Genomic DNA, 17,664 nt, shown 5'->3' with positions numbered 1-17,664 from the left:
ATCAATAAAACACATTAGTAAAGTGATACTTATGAAGTTAAAAAGGATTCATGCATGTCAGGCAATGAACAACAAAATCATTTTAGCATTCATCCTCAGTGAAGATGTTTTACCTGTCGCTTATATTTCTTTTGATTTTTCTGCTACCTTTCAGTTAACAAAAATCTCTGGAGGAGGCCAAACGCTGCTTTGATCTGGCATTGGTTCTAGCTCAGCTCTTGTAGAGCTAAACTTCTGAGAGTTCTGAACTTCTAAGAGTCATTTCCCATATAAGTGAACATGTTCATGGTTTTCCATCCTGATAAGCCTACACTTCTCTAAGTTGTCATGTGGAAACTATGTATTTACAGTGTCTGAGAATCCCAAATCCAATCTATCAGCAAATCCCTTCAGCTCTCATTTTACAATATACTCAAAATCTCACATTCTCACCATCCCCAACACTACCACACTGGTCTAAGCTCCCATCACCTTTCACCTAGATTTCTGTAGGAACCTCCTGAAATCTCCCAGCTCCTGCCATTGCTATACATACATCCACTCTTAGGATTGCACATCGTGAGATTTAAAAATCAGATCCTTACAATGTTCTTCAAATCTCTTATGATCTAGCCTCTGCTACATCTCTGAGCTCAAAATTTAACGTTCTTCCTGTCTCTCAATATGCTCTACCCATTTTGGTCCCTTATTTTTCTTTAAATGTCATGTATATCCCCACCTCAGGGCATGTGCCTTCATGACTCTGCCTAAAAATACTCTTCCTTCATATATTTGCACAGCTCACTTCAATTTCCATCAGGTCACTGAACAAATGTCACCTTTATAGAAAGATCTTCTCTGGCCACTGTATAACAGCAGGTTCCTCCCCTCACTCTTTGTATTCCTGTTTTCCTGTCACCTTTTCTACAGCACTTTTTACTTATCTGACCTACTGCGTATTTACATGTTTATCTGGGCAAGGGACATTGTTTTGTTCATAGTTTTCTCCCTCCAGTGCTGAGAACTGGACCTGGCATATAGACTTTTAATAATTGTTTATTGGATGAAAGAATAATTAAGGGAATAAATGGTCAAAAGGCTGAGCAAATTGGCTGCCCTTCTGAATTTATCAGGTTGAGCCTCTTAACTAAACAGGTCCAGAGACCATGTAAAGTGTCCACTGGAGCACATCAAAGTGATGTGACTCAGATATGTAAGTTCTTTCAGTAAATTTCCTATGATCCAGACCAAGGTTCTTTGGAAAATGTGTCTCCATAATATCTCATCTACACTAGCCTCAATCAAGAAATTATAAATAATCTCAAAGTAATCACAAAAGTATTTTCACTGATGTTTTGTAGGATAACAAAAAACTCTGTAAAGTTCCATCTTAGTATGATAGCACCTACAGTCTGAAATAACAGTGTTAATACTTTCTGTTAGAGGGTCTAAGTTTTTCCAAAGCCCTTTTCTGCTTTGAAACCTTAATTTGTTTGTAAGCCCAACTTCTGTCTAGTTATCCTAGAATTTTAGATCACGGTCATACATAAAATGAATAGGGAAAATCTTGGTAGCAACAGTACAAATTTAAATCTTCATGCTACTAATCAGCTTACAGAGAAACAAACCACACACATTGACGAAATTCTTAAATGCCTGTAACATGAACACTTCTAAAGGAAGCTGTGTGCTTTGCTTAACGTACTAATTTTAGCAAGCACAAAATTTATATCAACTGAGTGTCATACTCCTTTACTTCTCATACAAAATAATATTTGGTGTGTATTTAAAGAAAATTCATGTACTCATTGTAGTTCATGGATATCTTTGTTTGCCAGTCATTTTGCTTAATGCATGAGTGTTATAAGAGACTGGGTGAGAAAATCAGGGAGAATAAAAGCAAGTCAATATTGCTACAAAACAAACAAAAAACCAAAAAACTAATGCTGAGTATAAGTGCATAACTAGATAGTGAGTCATTAGCATCAATAATAGCATGGCTTCTACATAGGATTGTTAACAAAATCCCTGAAAAACAAGGCAAGTAGAAGAAGTAAGATAGGCAATGTGTTAAATAACTTATAAGCATTATCTTATTCGAACTTCTCAATATCCCTATGAAATGGATTTTGTTGTTATCCCCACTTCTCAGATGAGGTATCTGAAGTACAAGATTTAAAAATGCACTCAAGGTCTCACAGAGAGTTAGTGGTAGGCCAGTTAGAACTCATGGTCATCAGGGTCCAAAGCTTCTATTATACCGCAAAACTACTCTAGGTTTGTATTTTTACTTAGATGATACTGTACTTGTTCAGACAATGTTGCATACTTTCATATATCAAGATCAAAGTTACCACTTTGAATAAAATCTCTGACAAATTCCAGGAGTAGTAAGAAGTTCAGTATGGCAGAAAGTGAAAAGGAATAGAAGGAGGTGCTGTTAAAAAATAGAGCCTGAGGCCAAATGTAATGAGCTTTATGTGCCAAGTTAAGAACTTCAGACTTTATTCTACAGACCAAGGATCTTCATATTTTAGTGTTCATCAAGAATCCTTGAGAGGGCTTGGACCCTAGCCCCAGAGTTTCTGATGAACTTGTGACTAGAAAGGAAGAGTTGAGGGCTATCTCAAAGTCTTTAGCTTGAGGGGCAAGATAGTTCATGATATTACTAAATGAGATAAAGGCTGGAGGAAGCTGTAGACTATGTGAAAGAGAATATATTAAATCTTGTTTTAAACTTATTAAGCTTGAGATGTTTTAAGACAACAGGTGAAGATGACCAATGGGGAGTTGTAGACAGATCTGGAACTTAAGAGTGAGATCAAGGGTAAAGACATTGATTTGAAGAGTCAATAGCACAGAAATGGTTGTTCAAGCCACAGGTGTGGATGAAACATCTCAGAGCTTCACTTGAGATCAGGAGTTCAAGAACAGCCTGGGCAGCATAGCAAGACCTCATCTCCAATAAAATATTTTTAAAAAATTAGCCTGGCATGGTGGCATACAACTGTAGTCTTCGTTACTTGGGAGGCTAAGGCAGGAGAATCACTTGAGCCCAGGAGTTCAAGTTTACAGTAAGCTATGATCATGCCACTGCACATCAGCCTGGATGACAGAGTAAAACCCTGTCTCTAAAAAATTGTGGGGGGACATCATTAGAGCATGTGCATAGAAATAGTCATTAAAGGAAATACAGAAAAAAAAACCCTCAGAACTCTTAGACATATAAAAGAAAAACAAAGGTACAGGATAGCCTCTGAGACCAAGTGAAGGAAGAATTTTGAGATAGACTATGGTCAACAGTATATCAAACAGTTTACTGGGAGTTAGTGAGTAGCTTTAATTTTTGATGAAATGGACAACAGTACAATCTATTTCACTAACTTTTATTCTAATGGTTCCATGGATCTGGAAATATGAAGTAAAGCTCTAAAATAAAAAGCAGTAGAGTGATTTACAGTATAATGCACTATCACTGGAAATTATTGTTAGAGCATCATAAATGTGGACACTGATGCATAGAGCGCACCAGTGACTTGCCCTTAGTCATCATAGAGCCACAGCCAAATCAGCATGGAATTGAGTCTTCTGACTTTTTAGCAAACATCCCCTGGTGAGTATTAGGTGTCAAAACAAAACCAAAAATTAATAAGTTGATTCTAACTAAAGACTCTATTTTTGTCTTACCATCTGTAAAACAGGCCTCTGGCTCATCTGAATTCACAGGTTCAGCCTCCGCTTCTTCTCCTTCTCCAGGCAGAGGGTTGTCAACTGTGCTGCACTCTGAGGAACTCCATCGGTTCAATCTCTAAAAAGGAATTCACCACCCCACCAGAGAGTTCTTTTAGAGTTCATTCAAATCCTGCATTTAAGCCTCATTTAATAATCAGAATCATGCAAAGTATTATGAAAAAAGATTAATAGTATGATGGCCATAAAAAGGTACAAACACACATTGAGGTCAAGTAACCTTAACAATGCATCTATACTTGATCTTTCTATCTACACCATCCTGTGAAAAATAAATTTTATTATTTTTATGAAGCCAACAAGTGTTTGGACAAAATAAGCATAAGATAATATTTTGATGTTAACTATCACTTTTTCAAAGTATTGGCAACAATTTATTACTTTTTATGTTTAATATAAATTTATTTACATTGACATTATTTTAGGACGACCAAGACCCTAATAGTAATATTATACAAGTGACAAATTGCTATTGCCTAATAATTGACAGTTCAGGTCTGACAGTTGGCAGAAATACTTACTGATAGTTAAGATTAAAAAAAGATTAGTGTAATATAAATTCCAAATGTATTTTTCTATTATCTGTTGGATTTAAGAAAATGTAGCAGGATGATATAGATACAAGATCTTTGATCAAAACCAAAAAAAAAAATCAAATACTGTATTGGAATCAAAATGTCAATGACTATACCAACACCATCCATTTTAGACATAAAATTTTAGCATATAGTAAAAAGGATCATAAAGTATTATTATAATGTCAAGAGAGTGGCTACTAAAGTGAGCACCACATGCAAATTCTGAAACAAAGATTCAATGAAATTAAACATGGCAGACTTACACATGGGAGTAATGAATTCATTGTCATTATGATCATATAATTGATCATAACACAAACACGTTTTTCCCACCCAGAACTTTATGGTTAAAAATGATGTTTACACATATACACATACATAGACATTTTTAGAAAAAATACATACAGAAATTGTAGCAAAACTCTGTCAAATTTTCCTAATATTGTTTTATAAAGGAGTGGAGCAGCACATCAATGGAAGAATTGATTTTTCATTCTCATTTGCTAAGTGATATGTGGATATTGAAAACTACTAGTTATTATAACACATGCTTCTCTTATTAAGATTACAAATTTATTGTTAGATAGTTCAAGCAAATGCAAACACTAAAAATGAGAAAACAGTTATTTCAGTTAAATTATTCTTCAATCTCTTAATTTGAATTCATATAGGCCCAGTCTAATGTACTAAATTTTAGAGATTGACGTGGAAGCTAGAAGTATTCTTTATGGGTACCACATTCAATTCTCAGTGCTAATATTACCACACAGTATACAACATCAGTAAAAATGGCACTGATAAATTATTGTATATAAGGAATGATGCAAGCAGTCTTTTTTTATAACTGGAATAAAGAATTATGAACACCCTATTAAGTGAATAACTACTTATAACCTTTGTTGGCATAGAAGGATTATTCCCACCAGGTTGAGGAGTTTGATAACAGTATCAGTTATGAACAATATAACTAAGAAATTTCACTTCAAAACAGGTTATTTAAACTGATTGAATTCATCTAAATTACTTCAAAATAAGAAAGAATAGAAATTAATTATGACTGAATATTCTATAAGGCTTAAGGTTTTAAAATATACATTAATTTAGGGAACAATGTTGGGGAAATTTATGACTATTAAATATGTCCTATTGTGCCAATTACCACAAAAACAAATTTTAAATGCTGTATCTAAAAGACTGAAGTTTTCAATGGGTTCAATTCTTGACCTCTTAGCTTCAAGTGAATTTGTCACCAGAGAACTAAAGGTCAAGGCCCTACGATTTTGTGAAGAGAAGACCAATCCCTTTAGCCCTAAAAAAAGAATTATTGGCCTAGGTTTTGAGGCAAAGCAGTATGAGGAACTGCTGATAGGAAGAATACAAAGCACCTCCCTGCTATTAGCCAGAATATTAAAAATAGGATATAGTCATAATTGTTTTCTCTCAGGTGATAACAACTTTTAAATAAAATGATTCTTATTTGCAAAATTCTAATTTAGGCTAAATTAATGAAAACACCTTCAACACCAATATTTGGTTTTCTCACCTTTTAAAAGAACATTAACAAAGACGTTATGTCAAATCAGATGAGCAAGTAAAAATTCAGATGATTTCATGTAGTGTATCTTGTCACTGAAACCTTTTTTTATATATAGCTTTTATGGCAATATTTCATTAATTAAATTCAATTTGGCTCAAATTTTACATCATAAAGTTATTAAATATTATTGCTCACTAGAATAGAAAATTTAATTAATTTGTGTCACAAGCCAAATGATTGTGGCTGATAGATTTTGGAAAATGCAATGTTTTCCTTCAAATGCATTAAGTATTCCATCAATAACTATTTCAGTACTGTATATAAAATTAAATATTTAAATGCATGTCCTAACAATATAGACAGCTTAGTTCTAATCAATTCAGCCTTTGAAATCATACTTGCTACAATATAAGTTTCTTTAACAGAACCCTAAAAGAATGCCTTTAAATAGAAAGCCTAATATCTATATTAAAAGTTTTCTCTTGAGGTGAAATTTATTTAATTCTTACAGCAAGCATCACTAGATCTAACTATTGAATCTTGTTTTACTTTCTTTACTATGTAGAGACAATCATGCCAATGTTATGTATAATTTTATGTAATGAATTTTATATTTATTTTCATTTCTATAAACTCAATCATTTGTTGTTTAGTTTTCCTTGTAATTTTAGAAATGGAAGAATGAATATACTATAGTAAGAGAAGTGGAATAAAATGCTTTAATATGAAAAAATTCCCTTTTGATATTATAAATAGGCAATTCTGTAATTTTCGTGTGGATCTGATTTTCAATAAAAAAGTGAAATATGCTTTTTTTCTATCATTTATTTGCTTGCAACAAAGGTAATTTTTTATCTTTGGCAGTCCACATATAAGTAAAATAAAAATAAGTGTAAGCATATGATCAAGAAGGCAGACTCACTAGTATTAGGAATAGAAGTGTGCTATAATTAGCATTCCTGCCTTTTTATTGAATAGTATTATGTTATTGACTACAAATACCTTCTAAAATTCTGTCTTTTCTTTATATGAAAACGATATAATTGACTCAAAATTTTTACATGTGTAATAATAAATAGTGCAAAATAAAGAGTCCCCTACACTGTCTCCTTGATTCTACTCCCTACTGTGTGTGTGTTTATGTGTGTGTGCGTGTGTGTCATATCTTTCCATATTCTTCAATGTGCATCCATAAAGCATTGTAGTTCTGAGACAATTCTTATATTGATTGTAAAATTAAGTAGCTATTTAAGAAGTCCCTTTCAATGATCAAAAATATGGTCAAATTAAAATCTTTATTATTCTTCACTGTTCTCCTTCAGATTGCCTTGGAGGTATGTTTTCTTTAACATTGTATGTGTGTAGAGACTCTGCTAAACATAGGTGTCATATTAGAAAATGCCCTAACTTGGTCATTTACAAATTTATTACTGATATTTCCTAAGATAAGCATTAACATCATAAAGCTATTTCATGCTAGGATGGATGGTGGTTAATGCTAGTTGGTCATTTCTCCTGTGGAGAGGTGTGAAGTACGATTGTCTAATGACTTGATAATCTGCCGTTCAAAAGCAGAAAACCATCAAAGATATAGCAGCATTGTAGAAAACACAGAACTCAACAAAATCCTTACTCAAAGAGGGTGGTTGATGCTGAAAACCTCCCAAAGACGTTACATTTAAAGTACATACGATATGACTATTTGCTTCACACAACAAAAGAAAGATATTTTTAAAGTAGCAGAACATAGAATACTTATTTCATCTGAGCATCTGAGCAAAGACATACAAAAAACAGCAAGAAGTTTGAGAGAAGAAAATCAAAAGGAGGACATGGGTAAAAAGAGAAGAAAAATTATGGAAAATATCAGTGAAAAACTAAGTTCTATTATATGTTGATAAGCAAGAAAGATTTTTTTAAAAATTGGGTTCAAGTCAATATCACCTGTCTTTCAATTTAACAGTCTAATTTTACAATCAATATCTATAATGTTCCTGAATCATTAAGGAGTAAAACAGTAAAGCTCAGGATAAAGGAACAAAGGATCTTTGGAGAAGAATTCCACACACAGCTACTATGTTGTGTAAGAGTCCAGTGTTTTCTAAGTTTACCATTCTATTATGGGATAACTGAATTTTAAATATTCATTTCTGGTGTAGAGCCAAAATAAGTCTACCTCTCTCTTGCAATTGTTAGGCCTTTTTTCTCTCTCTGGAGAAGTGCAAATATTATCTTGTTACAACCGTTTTAAAACTGGAGATGACCTATGATCTTACCATTTGTGTTTTTCATCTTGAGTGTAATGATATGTAGTTTCTTTACATGATTTAGCTTTCCGGGCCTCTCAAGGTCCCTGCATCTTTTTCTGGTCCTGAAATGTCTCAATATTCTTTTTTCAAAGGTGAGGTCTCAAGTTAAAAAAGCACTCCAGATATTCTTGACCAATGGAAACGTCAACAGTAGTTTCCTCTCTGGTGTCTGGATTTTCACGTTACTTCCACTAATTTAGCAGAAAATTGTCAGTTTATTCACTAGTTGCAATAAAATCTTGGCTCACATTATAATTATGGGCAACTAAAATTTTGGCTCTTTTTCAAAGAAAGGACAAGAACACAGATTTTATTTTCCTTTCCTAATGTTCTTTGTTTATTGTGACCAGAGAAACACTGTGTATAGGCTCTTGGAAACAGTCTGTCAATCAGCAGGAAATGTTCTTAACAGTTCCATCACAGGGTCAACATGGTATATAGTATTCTGTTGGAGACATAATGAGGTCAAATCTCACCCAGTATCAGGGAAATTCAAAATAAAGCCAATGATTCACTGAGAGTTCTTCTTTTTACCAGAATCTTCTACCTAGGGCACTTTCTATGCAATCAGGTGACAACTTACATGATTAAATGATATGATCTTGAATATAAAAACATACATATGAAAGCAACAACTTTTGGCCACATAAGAAGGCTGGACTGGTTATAGATAACTCAGTCGATCCTACAGTATCATCTTTGAGTAACTTTCTAATGAAAAGGCAAGGGACATTTACCCATAAGGGCTTGGAATGTAAAGTAATCATTGGTATTCAAGGGCTCTGTGCCCTGTCACAGAACTGTTATCTGCAGAGAATAGATACTGTAGCAGATAGCATACAAAGGGTCAAGTCAGAAATGTTTTAAAAACTTTAGAAACTAACATTTCAACAGTTCTACTACTGAGGCTTGCTAAAAAATTGCAACAAGTAAACAAGGATTGGAACCTAAGCAAATATGAAAGCAAAATGTGAGGTAAAAGTGTAGAATTTGAGACTCTAGCTTCTTAAATATTGTTTATAATTTTAAAACAAACCAGAAGGTCAAACAAAAACCCAAACTACCTGTATATTTGAATCATTTCTGTCTACGGCTATACCACCCTGAACGTGCCTGATCTTGTCTGAATTATTTCTGTTATCCTCTACTACTACACAAAGCAAGGAGGGGTAAGGAAAAAGAATTTTCAATGAATGGAATAATTACCAGTTTTTGAAACATGAAGATTTCTAACATTGAAAATACAATGTAAAATAGAAATTTTACATAAATAAAATACTTCTCTCCTAGCCTTTATGTAGGCAGCTTCTGCAAAAGTGCCATATTTCAAGTTATTCTTAACAACTAAATGTTCAGTTTTTATTTCAAGAGAATGACCATTCATTAACAGTACCTCATCTTTTCTAACAATAGTTGAGTCAAAAACAGTAATAACTTATGAATTCAAAACACATTTATGCATATGTGTATTTCTGGAAATAATTTTCTCAAAAATTATATGTTTTAACTATACCTATATAGATACTGTTTACATACACACACACACACACACACACACACACACATACACACACACACACACACATCTTTATTTAGTTCAAGTTGAAGGAAATTTACCACGTTCTGGAATAAAATAGTTTTCTATGAGAATATTGCCTCTAATCTACCACCAAGTTTAAAATAGAAAAATATGTCTCTTACTTTAGGGCATCTTTAAAATTAACTTCAAGTAAACTAGAACACTAAGACAAGTGTTTTTTTCATTTGAGCTGAGCTGTTAGCATTACTATCTCTAGAGTGTGTCAATTTCAGGATAAAGTTTTGCTTTTGTCATTGCACAATGGATAACAATAATACAAACACATCAACAATGACAGAGAAATTCAAAATATGAATTAGATTATTAAAAAAGGCAAGATTCTTATTAACATGGATTTTTCCCCTCCAGGAAACCATTACAGTTCATTCAACCAGGTATGCTAAAATTAAAAATATATTATAGCCTTTTTTATATGTTTCAGAAATATTTGATAACATAATCCATATTAACCCACTTCTTATTTTAGCAAAAAATATTTTATATTTTATTGATGGATTTAGTGTTTATAGTATGCTGTATTTAAACTTCTTGGGTTCTAGAGGCTTTTCTTATTATGTATATAATCAGAAACTTATTCTCATTAGTGAATAATATTGATTCTAGAATGAAACATTTCAAGCACTTATCATTCATCTTTAGGCAAGGCCTATTAACTTTTAATTGATGCATTTTATATATGAGAAAATAAAATCAAATGCTAATTACAGAATTGATTGAAAAAAATAACATCCTAGTAATCTGTGTTTAAAATCATTTCAAAATGTACTAAAAGTTTAGACTAGAAACTTGGTACTGTGTTTCTGCTTCCAGCTTGCTAGATGTGTAGACAGCAGCTTAATCATGAATCTCAACTTCCTTATCTGTAAACACGAGGCTAGAACTACAATGAACCTTTCCTGCTCTGAGATTTTATATTTATGCCTGAAATATTTCTCCTCCTCCCAAATTTTAACATCATTTTAATCTACTGAATTTAAATGTGGTAATTTAATGTGATATAATGTGTTATACATCTACATTTAGATAGATTAAATTAGGAAAGGAAGCTGATAGAGGTTTTCAAATTAAATGTTGCTTCAATGGCTTTTGTTACATTCTGTATTTTACTTTGATAATCCATCCAATAAAAATCTATAGTCATGCACTTGAAATCACCTAAGGACATGAAGGATATATCAAGAAAGTCATCAAGAGAATTACAAAACATAATGGAATTTCCCTGGTTACATGCTGTGATGTCAATTCATCTATGGAATAACTGTATATGTTTCTACTTTCTTGCAATGGGTCAGGCAGAAAGATTTCGTAGCTGAACAGCATGCAAGACACTGAAAAAAATATCATATATGTATGATTTTTTTTTAGGTAACCTGTGTTAAAGTGCTCACATATGTCTCTGCCTGGTTAAAAGCACAGAGCTGCATCCTTGATTGATCCAGTCTGATTTTACTCCTGTGAGAAGTAAGAAGGTTAGGTACTGAGGTTTAGAAATGCAGCATGATGAAACAGTTCAGTCAACTGTGATTTAAAATGTTTAAAGTCACATACCTATAAGTAAAAATTAGTTATATGTTTGAAAATCCATGCTATATGCTCAATGTTAAGCAATTTATCTTAAACAGAGTAATAATATTAAATAGCATCCAACACAGACTTAAAAACAATCAACTAAACAGTTAAATAATTCTGTTATTTAGGAGATGAATTTAAATACTATAATGTGCTAATGCAATCTTTGGCATTCTATTTGCTCTTCAATACAAGCAACGTTATGAGTACATTATAGTTTGTGTGTGTGTGTGTGTGTGTGTGTGTGTGTGTGTGTATATATATATAGGGTACATGTGATGTTTTGATACAAGCATACAATGTGTATTCATCAAATAAGGATAATTGAAGTATCCATCACCTCCGGCATTTATCATTTCTTTGTGTTAGAAACATTCCAATTCCACTATCTAATTATTTTAAAGAATACTCTTATTGTTGATTATAGTCACTTTGTTTTGCTATCAAGCAACATGTAAAAATAAGTAGTTCTCAGTGTGGGTATGGGATGAGGGTAAGGGTGTGTAGTTTAAAAAAACATATTCTAAAATTAGCAATTATTGATTTACTTTTAATTATCATATTTAATTAATTTTGACATTTCAAACAGCATCGCAGGAAAGTGATGTTTCCAAATTTATCAAAATATAAAGAATAAGAAACAATGATTTAAATGTCAGACCAATATTTCATTGTTTTTAAGCACATGAACAAATCCAAAAAAATAGAAAGATTTTTCAAATAGTTTGGAAACAACCTGCAAAAAAGAAATACTCTAAGTAAAATTCTATAGAAGAATGCTTTTTAAAAATCTATATATAAAAGATAAGATCAAATTCTTGCTTCTCCCAAAGGCATAACTCTAACTAATCCCTAAACCTTGCCAAGTCAAACGCATTTCTAGAAAAGATTATTATATTTTCTAAAGTGCAATAATAAACGAAAACCTAAATTGCCCTCATGGTGAAAGCAGTAACTGGCTCTTTGAGGAAAAAAACTTTGATAAAAAAAATCTAAGGGGAGATAGACCTGGTAACAATGTAATTAAAACCACCATATAGTAAAAAGACATAAATATTTAACCTTGATAACTGCAAATACTTTAACTTTTTATCAAATCAATAAAATGAATGCATTTTTTTTCACAGCATTTACATTTTTTATTCTTAGGGAAAAAATAGGCTTCAATTATTTCACACTTCCAATTTTGCATTACTATAATCTCCCTGGAAAATATTATAACATGGCATCCTTTAGCACTTTACCTTCATCAAGAGGCCTCAACCACTACCCTCATCTGAGAAGCATCATGTTTTTTATTTGAAAGAACCTACTCCCATTTATCCACACATGAGAAGTACTCTCATCTAGGAAAACAGTAAATGCAAGAAAGGCAATAACAAATGAAATTTAAATCTCAGCATAAAATGAATGCATTTTATAATAATTAAGCACATTTAAGTCTCTGCTGCAAAGATGATGCCTTTCAGAATTGAATGCCAAATAGATGAATGGGTGGATGGATGAGTGAATCAGGTGAAGAACATGAATGCTTGTTTCTCTGCTTGAGATTTCCTTCCACACCGTCTCCTCCCTAAGAAATAACCTGCATATTTTAGGGTCTGGCTCAAGTTCTACCTCCTTTTATGTGCCATCAGCCTGATATATAGTCCCTTACTCAAATGCATCCTTAATGGACTGGTTTATTGTCCTGTTATGCAATGTGCTTTGCTCTGCTCTGTGTTATAATTACTTGTATATTTATCTTAAATGCGAGCTATTAGACTGTAAACTTGATGTCAGTGATTGCTTACTACGCACCTTTGAAGTGCATAAAGTGTTTAGTGTGGCTTTTGAGGACCCAATATTTAGAGGGGGCCAAAAAAATATTTGGTGAGTCTATCATAATGTTGGGCACATAGTCATGGAAAATTTTAATGAGTTCTCTATTATACACAAATATAAGAAGTGAGTAAAATAATTGTATTCAGTAACCTAGTACTTATGCAATTAAATAATAAAGATAATATAGGTAAAATAAAGTTCATGTTTTATATTTTCTTTTTGCCATTTTATTATGTTGAACCACATGAAATGTCCACTTTTTGTAGATAAAAAACTCTTTTATTTCTTAGTAATTTTATGTGATTTCAAACTATAACATTATAATGGACACATACTTTCCCAAATTATGCCCAGTATTTGCATCTTTTAAAACATAAAATTGCCTTCCTTTAATTCTCTTAATATTTTCACAAAGAATAATACTAATCAGTAATATTAATAATATTGGACAGACCTTTTTGATATTGTCCAACGTACCTTACTAAGAGAGTGCAGATTTTATTTGGGGTGGCAATATGCTCAAATAAATGTCCTGCCTCAGCCAGGCCACCCGGTCATCAGGGGATCCATGTCACACACTGTTCTTGCTAATAAGACATAAGTCAGAGTCTGCTAAGAATCTGTGGGAAATTTCTGGCTTTCCTCAGGGAAGGGTGATGGGCATCACTTCTACCTTTTTCCATTTCCTTCTCTTTCCTGCCTGGAAGTTGGATATAAAGCTATAGGTGGAACAGTCATCTCTGATCATAGGCACTAAGAGAGAAGAAGAAAGCCACTTGTGAAGAGTGGAAAACAGATGGAGCCTGAAACATGGAGACCATGTGGACTGGTGATCTCTGGGCCTTCTGAAATATGAAAATAGACTGCTCTATCCAGTTATGCCAATGTAGTTAGGCTTCCAATGCAGGCAACTGAATAAAATCCTGACATACACATGGACAAAAATATTAACATAGTACAAAAAAGTAGTATATATGGGGAATGCTCATGTACCCTTAAATAAAATAGATTTATTCAAATAATTAGGATCTGAACAGGTGTACCTTAGTGTGGCAGTAGGTGTACTCCCTAGCCCTATCCCTTAATATAGCTTTAATGTGAAAGATGATATAATAACAATTCAATTCTAATTAACACTGTCCTGAGAGAACATAAGTCTCGAAAGAAAGCAAAGTGGTGTTATGTAGAAGAAATGGTACAAATTAATTTAATGTTTTTCTATAATAACTCAATAGGCCATAACAAAGGAGATGCTTTAAAAGCAATGATCTGGACTTTAGTGATGTTTCCAAGTCACATATCAGTTTCATCAACAAGCCAGCGAGAGCTGGATAAGCCTTAGTATCACTGAGAACCTAACAGTTACCCCAGCAAGGCTTTCACAAGAGAAGACTGTATCAGATGGTAACCACAGGGACCTGAGTTTGGTCCAGAGGAGTTTGTCATATTTATCAATAATTTCCATGAAAGAATAGAGGCCCATTAGTATAATGAACATATATGTATATCAAATGCTACAATATGTAAAATATACAGATAATATTGAGTATATGGAAAGGGAAGACTTATGTCATCTTGAGAAAGAAATATATTCTAGGAGTAAAAATCAGTTCAATAAATAAGGGAATAAGATAGTTCTGGGAAACAAATTTAAACAGTCAAAATATAAAGATCATGAATGATTATCAAGGTAGACTATAACCTAACAAATCAGCATTAAGGAGGATTAGAAGCACAATTGGTGCAATATTAGAATCCCAATGAATCAGTAAATGCACAATACCATTATAATAGAAAATTTGATCCTGAATTGTATCATTAGAGGTATAACAGTAAATAATTATATTCCACTCATTCTCTTGCCTTTCTGTGGCATGTAGTAGAGTGGTTAAAGTTTGCAGTTCAAATTTAAAAAGACTGCACACATATTCATGACTAACAGCATCTTTTCTTAGTCTTTTAGAATCTCAGTCATCTGCAAATATAGATTAATTATTGTTAAAAAGAGGTGTTACAAAGAGGAAACATATATAAGATACGTCAAAGGGGCTGCTGTATACATTTTATTCTTTGTGTGTGTGTGTGGGGGGTGTGTTTGTTTTTTCTTTTGCATCCGCCTCTGAAGTGTTGCTGCTGGTAGATTGTCCTCTTACTATTTATGGTCCTATAGTGTAGCAGATGCTGTGGGTCACTGCCCACATCCCACTTTGGGGGGCCACTCATTTCTCCCCCTGCCAGAAATATTGACTGCTGAAGGCTTACAGGTGAGTCCCTCTCTGGGAACTGTCATGGCAGAATGGGGGTGCCTCCCCCAAGATGATACCTCCTCCCCTCAAAGCGTGGAGGGAGAATCTGCATCTAATGACAGAATGGAGGGAGGGCACAAAGGCCTGACCCCTTGCATCAATCTGGGACTACATCAAAGGGTCATCCCAGCACCAGAGATGCCTATAGAATTAGCTGAGGCCTCTGTTGCAGTTGAAGCAGTTCAACCCCATCTGCCCAATCATTTTGCATCCCTCACTGTTTTATAGATATTAGTTATTGTTCCTGAGAACACTCCCCAGTAAATCTCCTACACACACAGGTTTCACTTTCAGGGTTGGTTTCCCAGGGAACAGATTTCCTGCATAATTCCATGATTAATATAAGTTAACATAGAAAATTCCAACGTGTCTACAACTCTGACTTCTTTCCTTAAGACCTATGTTTCCAAATACCTACTGTTCAGCTTCGGATGGATGTCCTGAAAGTAGCTCAAAATTAAGATGCCCCTAAATTAAACTCTATGTCTCCTCTACTTCCTCAATTTTCTCCTTCTCCTGTACATTTTTAATAGCATCAATATCCATCCAAACTTCTAGGCCAAAACCCTTTGTTATGGGTTGAATTATATTTTCCCCTTAAAATATGTTGAAATCCTAACCCTGGTACATTTGAATGTGACCTTCTTTGGAAACAGAATCTTTGCAGATATAATTAAGATGAGATCATTAGCATGGGTCCTAATCCAATATAACTGGTGTCCTTATAATAAGAAAAGAAGACAGAGACACACAGGGAAAATACCATGTGAGGATGGGGCCAAAGACTGGAGTGTTGTAGCTGCAAGGATTGCCAGCAACCACCAAAACTAGGAAGAAGCAAGGACATAAACTCTCCCTAGAGTCTTCAGAGAGAGTGTGTCCCTGTGGATGCCTTGGGTTGAGACTTCTAGCCTCAGGAACTGTCAGAGAATAAATTTCTGTTGTTTTAAGCCACCAACTTTATGATACTTTGCTATGCCGGCCCTAGGAAACTAATACATCCTTGAAACAACTCACGTCTTATGTCCAGACCCTGAGCATTTATATGTGAACATACAAGTTAAACAAAATATTAAATTATTGCAGCTGGGTGAGAGCAAGATTTTTTTCCCCTCAGAAACTCTTAGCACAGCGCCTAGAGCACAGTAGGCTGCAATAAACGTTTGTTGAATGAATGGGTGCATTTCATGCTTCATTTGAGGCTCATGAGGAAGCACTTCACTGCTAATGGTGAAAATCTGTGCAGTGTGTTGCTAATGTTGGCAGCGTGCTTAGAGGTCTGCGTTGCACCTCAGGAGGAAACTGGCTCTCTGAGAGGAGTCATCAGTTCTGTGCTGTGTTCTGAGAAGCAGTGACAGGAGTCATATCCTCATGGGCATATTTGAGATGACAGCATGTCTTTCTTGTTTCTGACAAAGACTGTATCTTCGGAGGAATGCTGATGTTCTTCTATTGCCAATTGTTTCCTCACAACTGCTTAAGATATTTGACTAAACCCTTTGTTTGAACTCAGCTTTTTGGTCATTTTCTGGTAAGAGGGTCTACTATAAACTATTTTGACTTGATTCTGGAGTGTATATTTAACTGTCTACCAGGACAAGGAAACCTGCTTACCTGAAAGCTGACATGAGCAGAGAACTGAAAATGCTCCACAAACCCTACTGAGAAAACAGGATGGTAGGCTATAAAAGAGAGGGTTTTGTTTTGGAGGGAGGGGAGAAGTGGGAGAAGTGTTAAAGGTCAGTGATGTTCTTTCCCTTTGCTCAAAACGCAGACCCTTAAACAAAGAAAAGGGGAAATGTATCCCTAGCCTCTGAATAAAGAAAATAATACCTTGGAAACCTGAATCCAAATTAAACTAGGGATGAAATTAGGCTCATTTTTAAAAATTTATAACTGACACATAATAATTGTTCATATTTACGGGGTATATGTGATATTTTGATACACATATACATTGTGTAATGATCAAATCAGGGTAATTAGCAAATCCATCACCTTAAACATTTATCATTTCTTTGTGAAAAGAACATTCAAAAACCTCTCTTTTAGCTATTTTGAAATATGCAATATATTATTAACTAACTCTAGTCCTCCTACTATGCAATAAAACACCAGAACTTATTTCTCCCATCTAACTATAGCTTTGTATCCATTGACCAATTTCTCCCTGTGGCCCTCTCTCCCAACCTTCGCTATCCTCTGGTAACCA

The 17,664-nt window shown here is 33.9% G+C and overlaps 1 protein-coding gene across 2 annotated transcripts in view; it reads right to left on the bottom strand.

Moving 5' to 3' along the window:
* Positions 1 to 17,664, bottom strand: part of SCN9A (sodium voltage-gated channel alpha subunit 9) — a 139,880-nt gene that overhangs the window by 31,692 nt on the left and 90,524 nt on the right. For both annotated transcript variants that reach the window (XM_045559865.1, XM_045559866.1), the window contains one exon: positions 3,667 to 3,787. In XM_045559865.1, the coding sequence (XP_045415821.1) occupies positions 3,667 to 3,787 (121 nt within the window). The remainder of the gene's footprint in view (positions 1 to 3,666; positions 3,788 to 17,664) is intronic.

The sequence above is a fragment of the Lemur catta genome, chromosome 8 (genome assembly GCF_020740605.2).
Source record: "Lemur catta isolate mLemCat1 chromosome 8, mLemCat1.pri, whole genome shotgun sequence".
NCBI classification, from domain to species: Eukaryota; Metazoa; Chordata; class Mammalia; order Primates; family Lemuridae; genus Lemur; species Lemur catta.
This window is presented reverse-complemented; position numbering and strand designations above follow the sequence as displayed.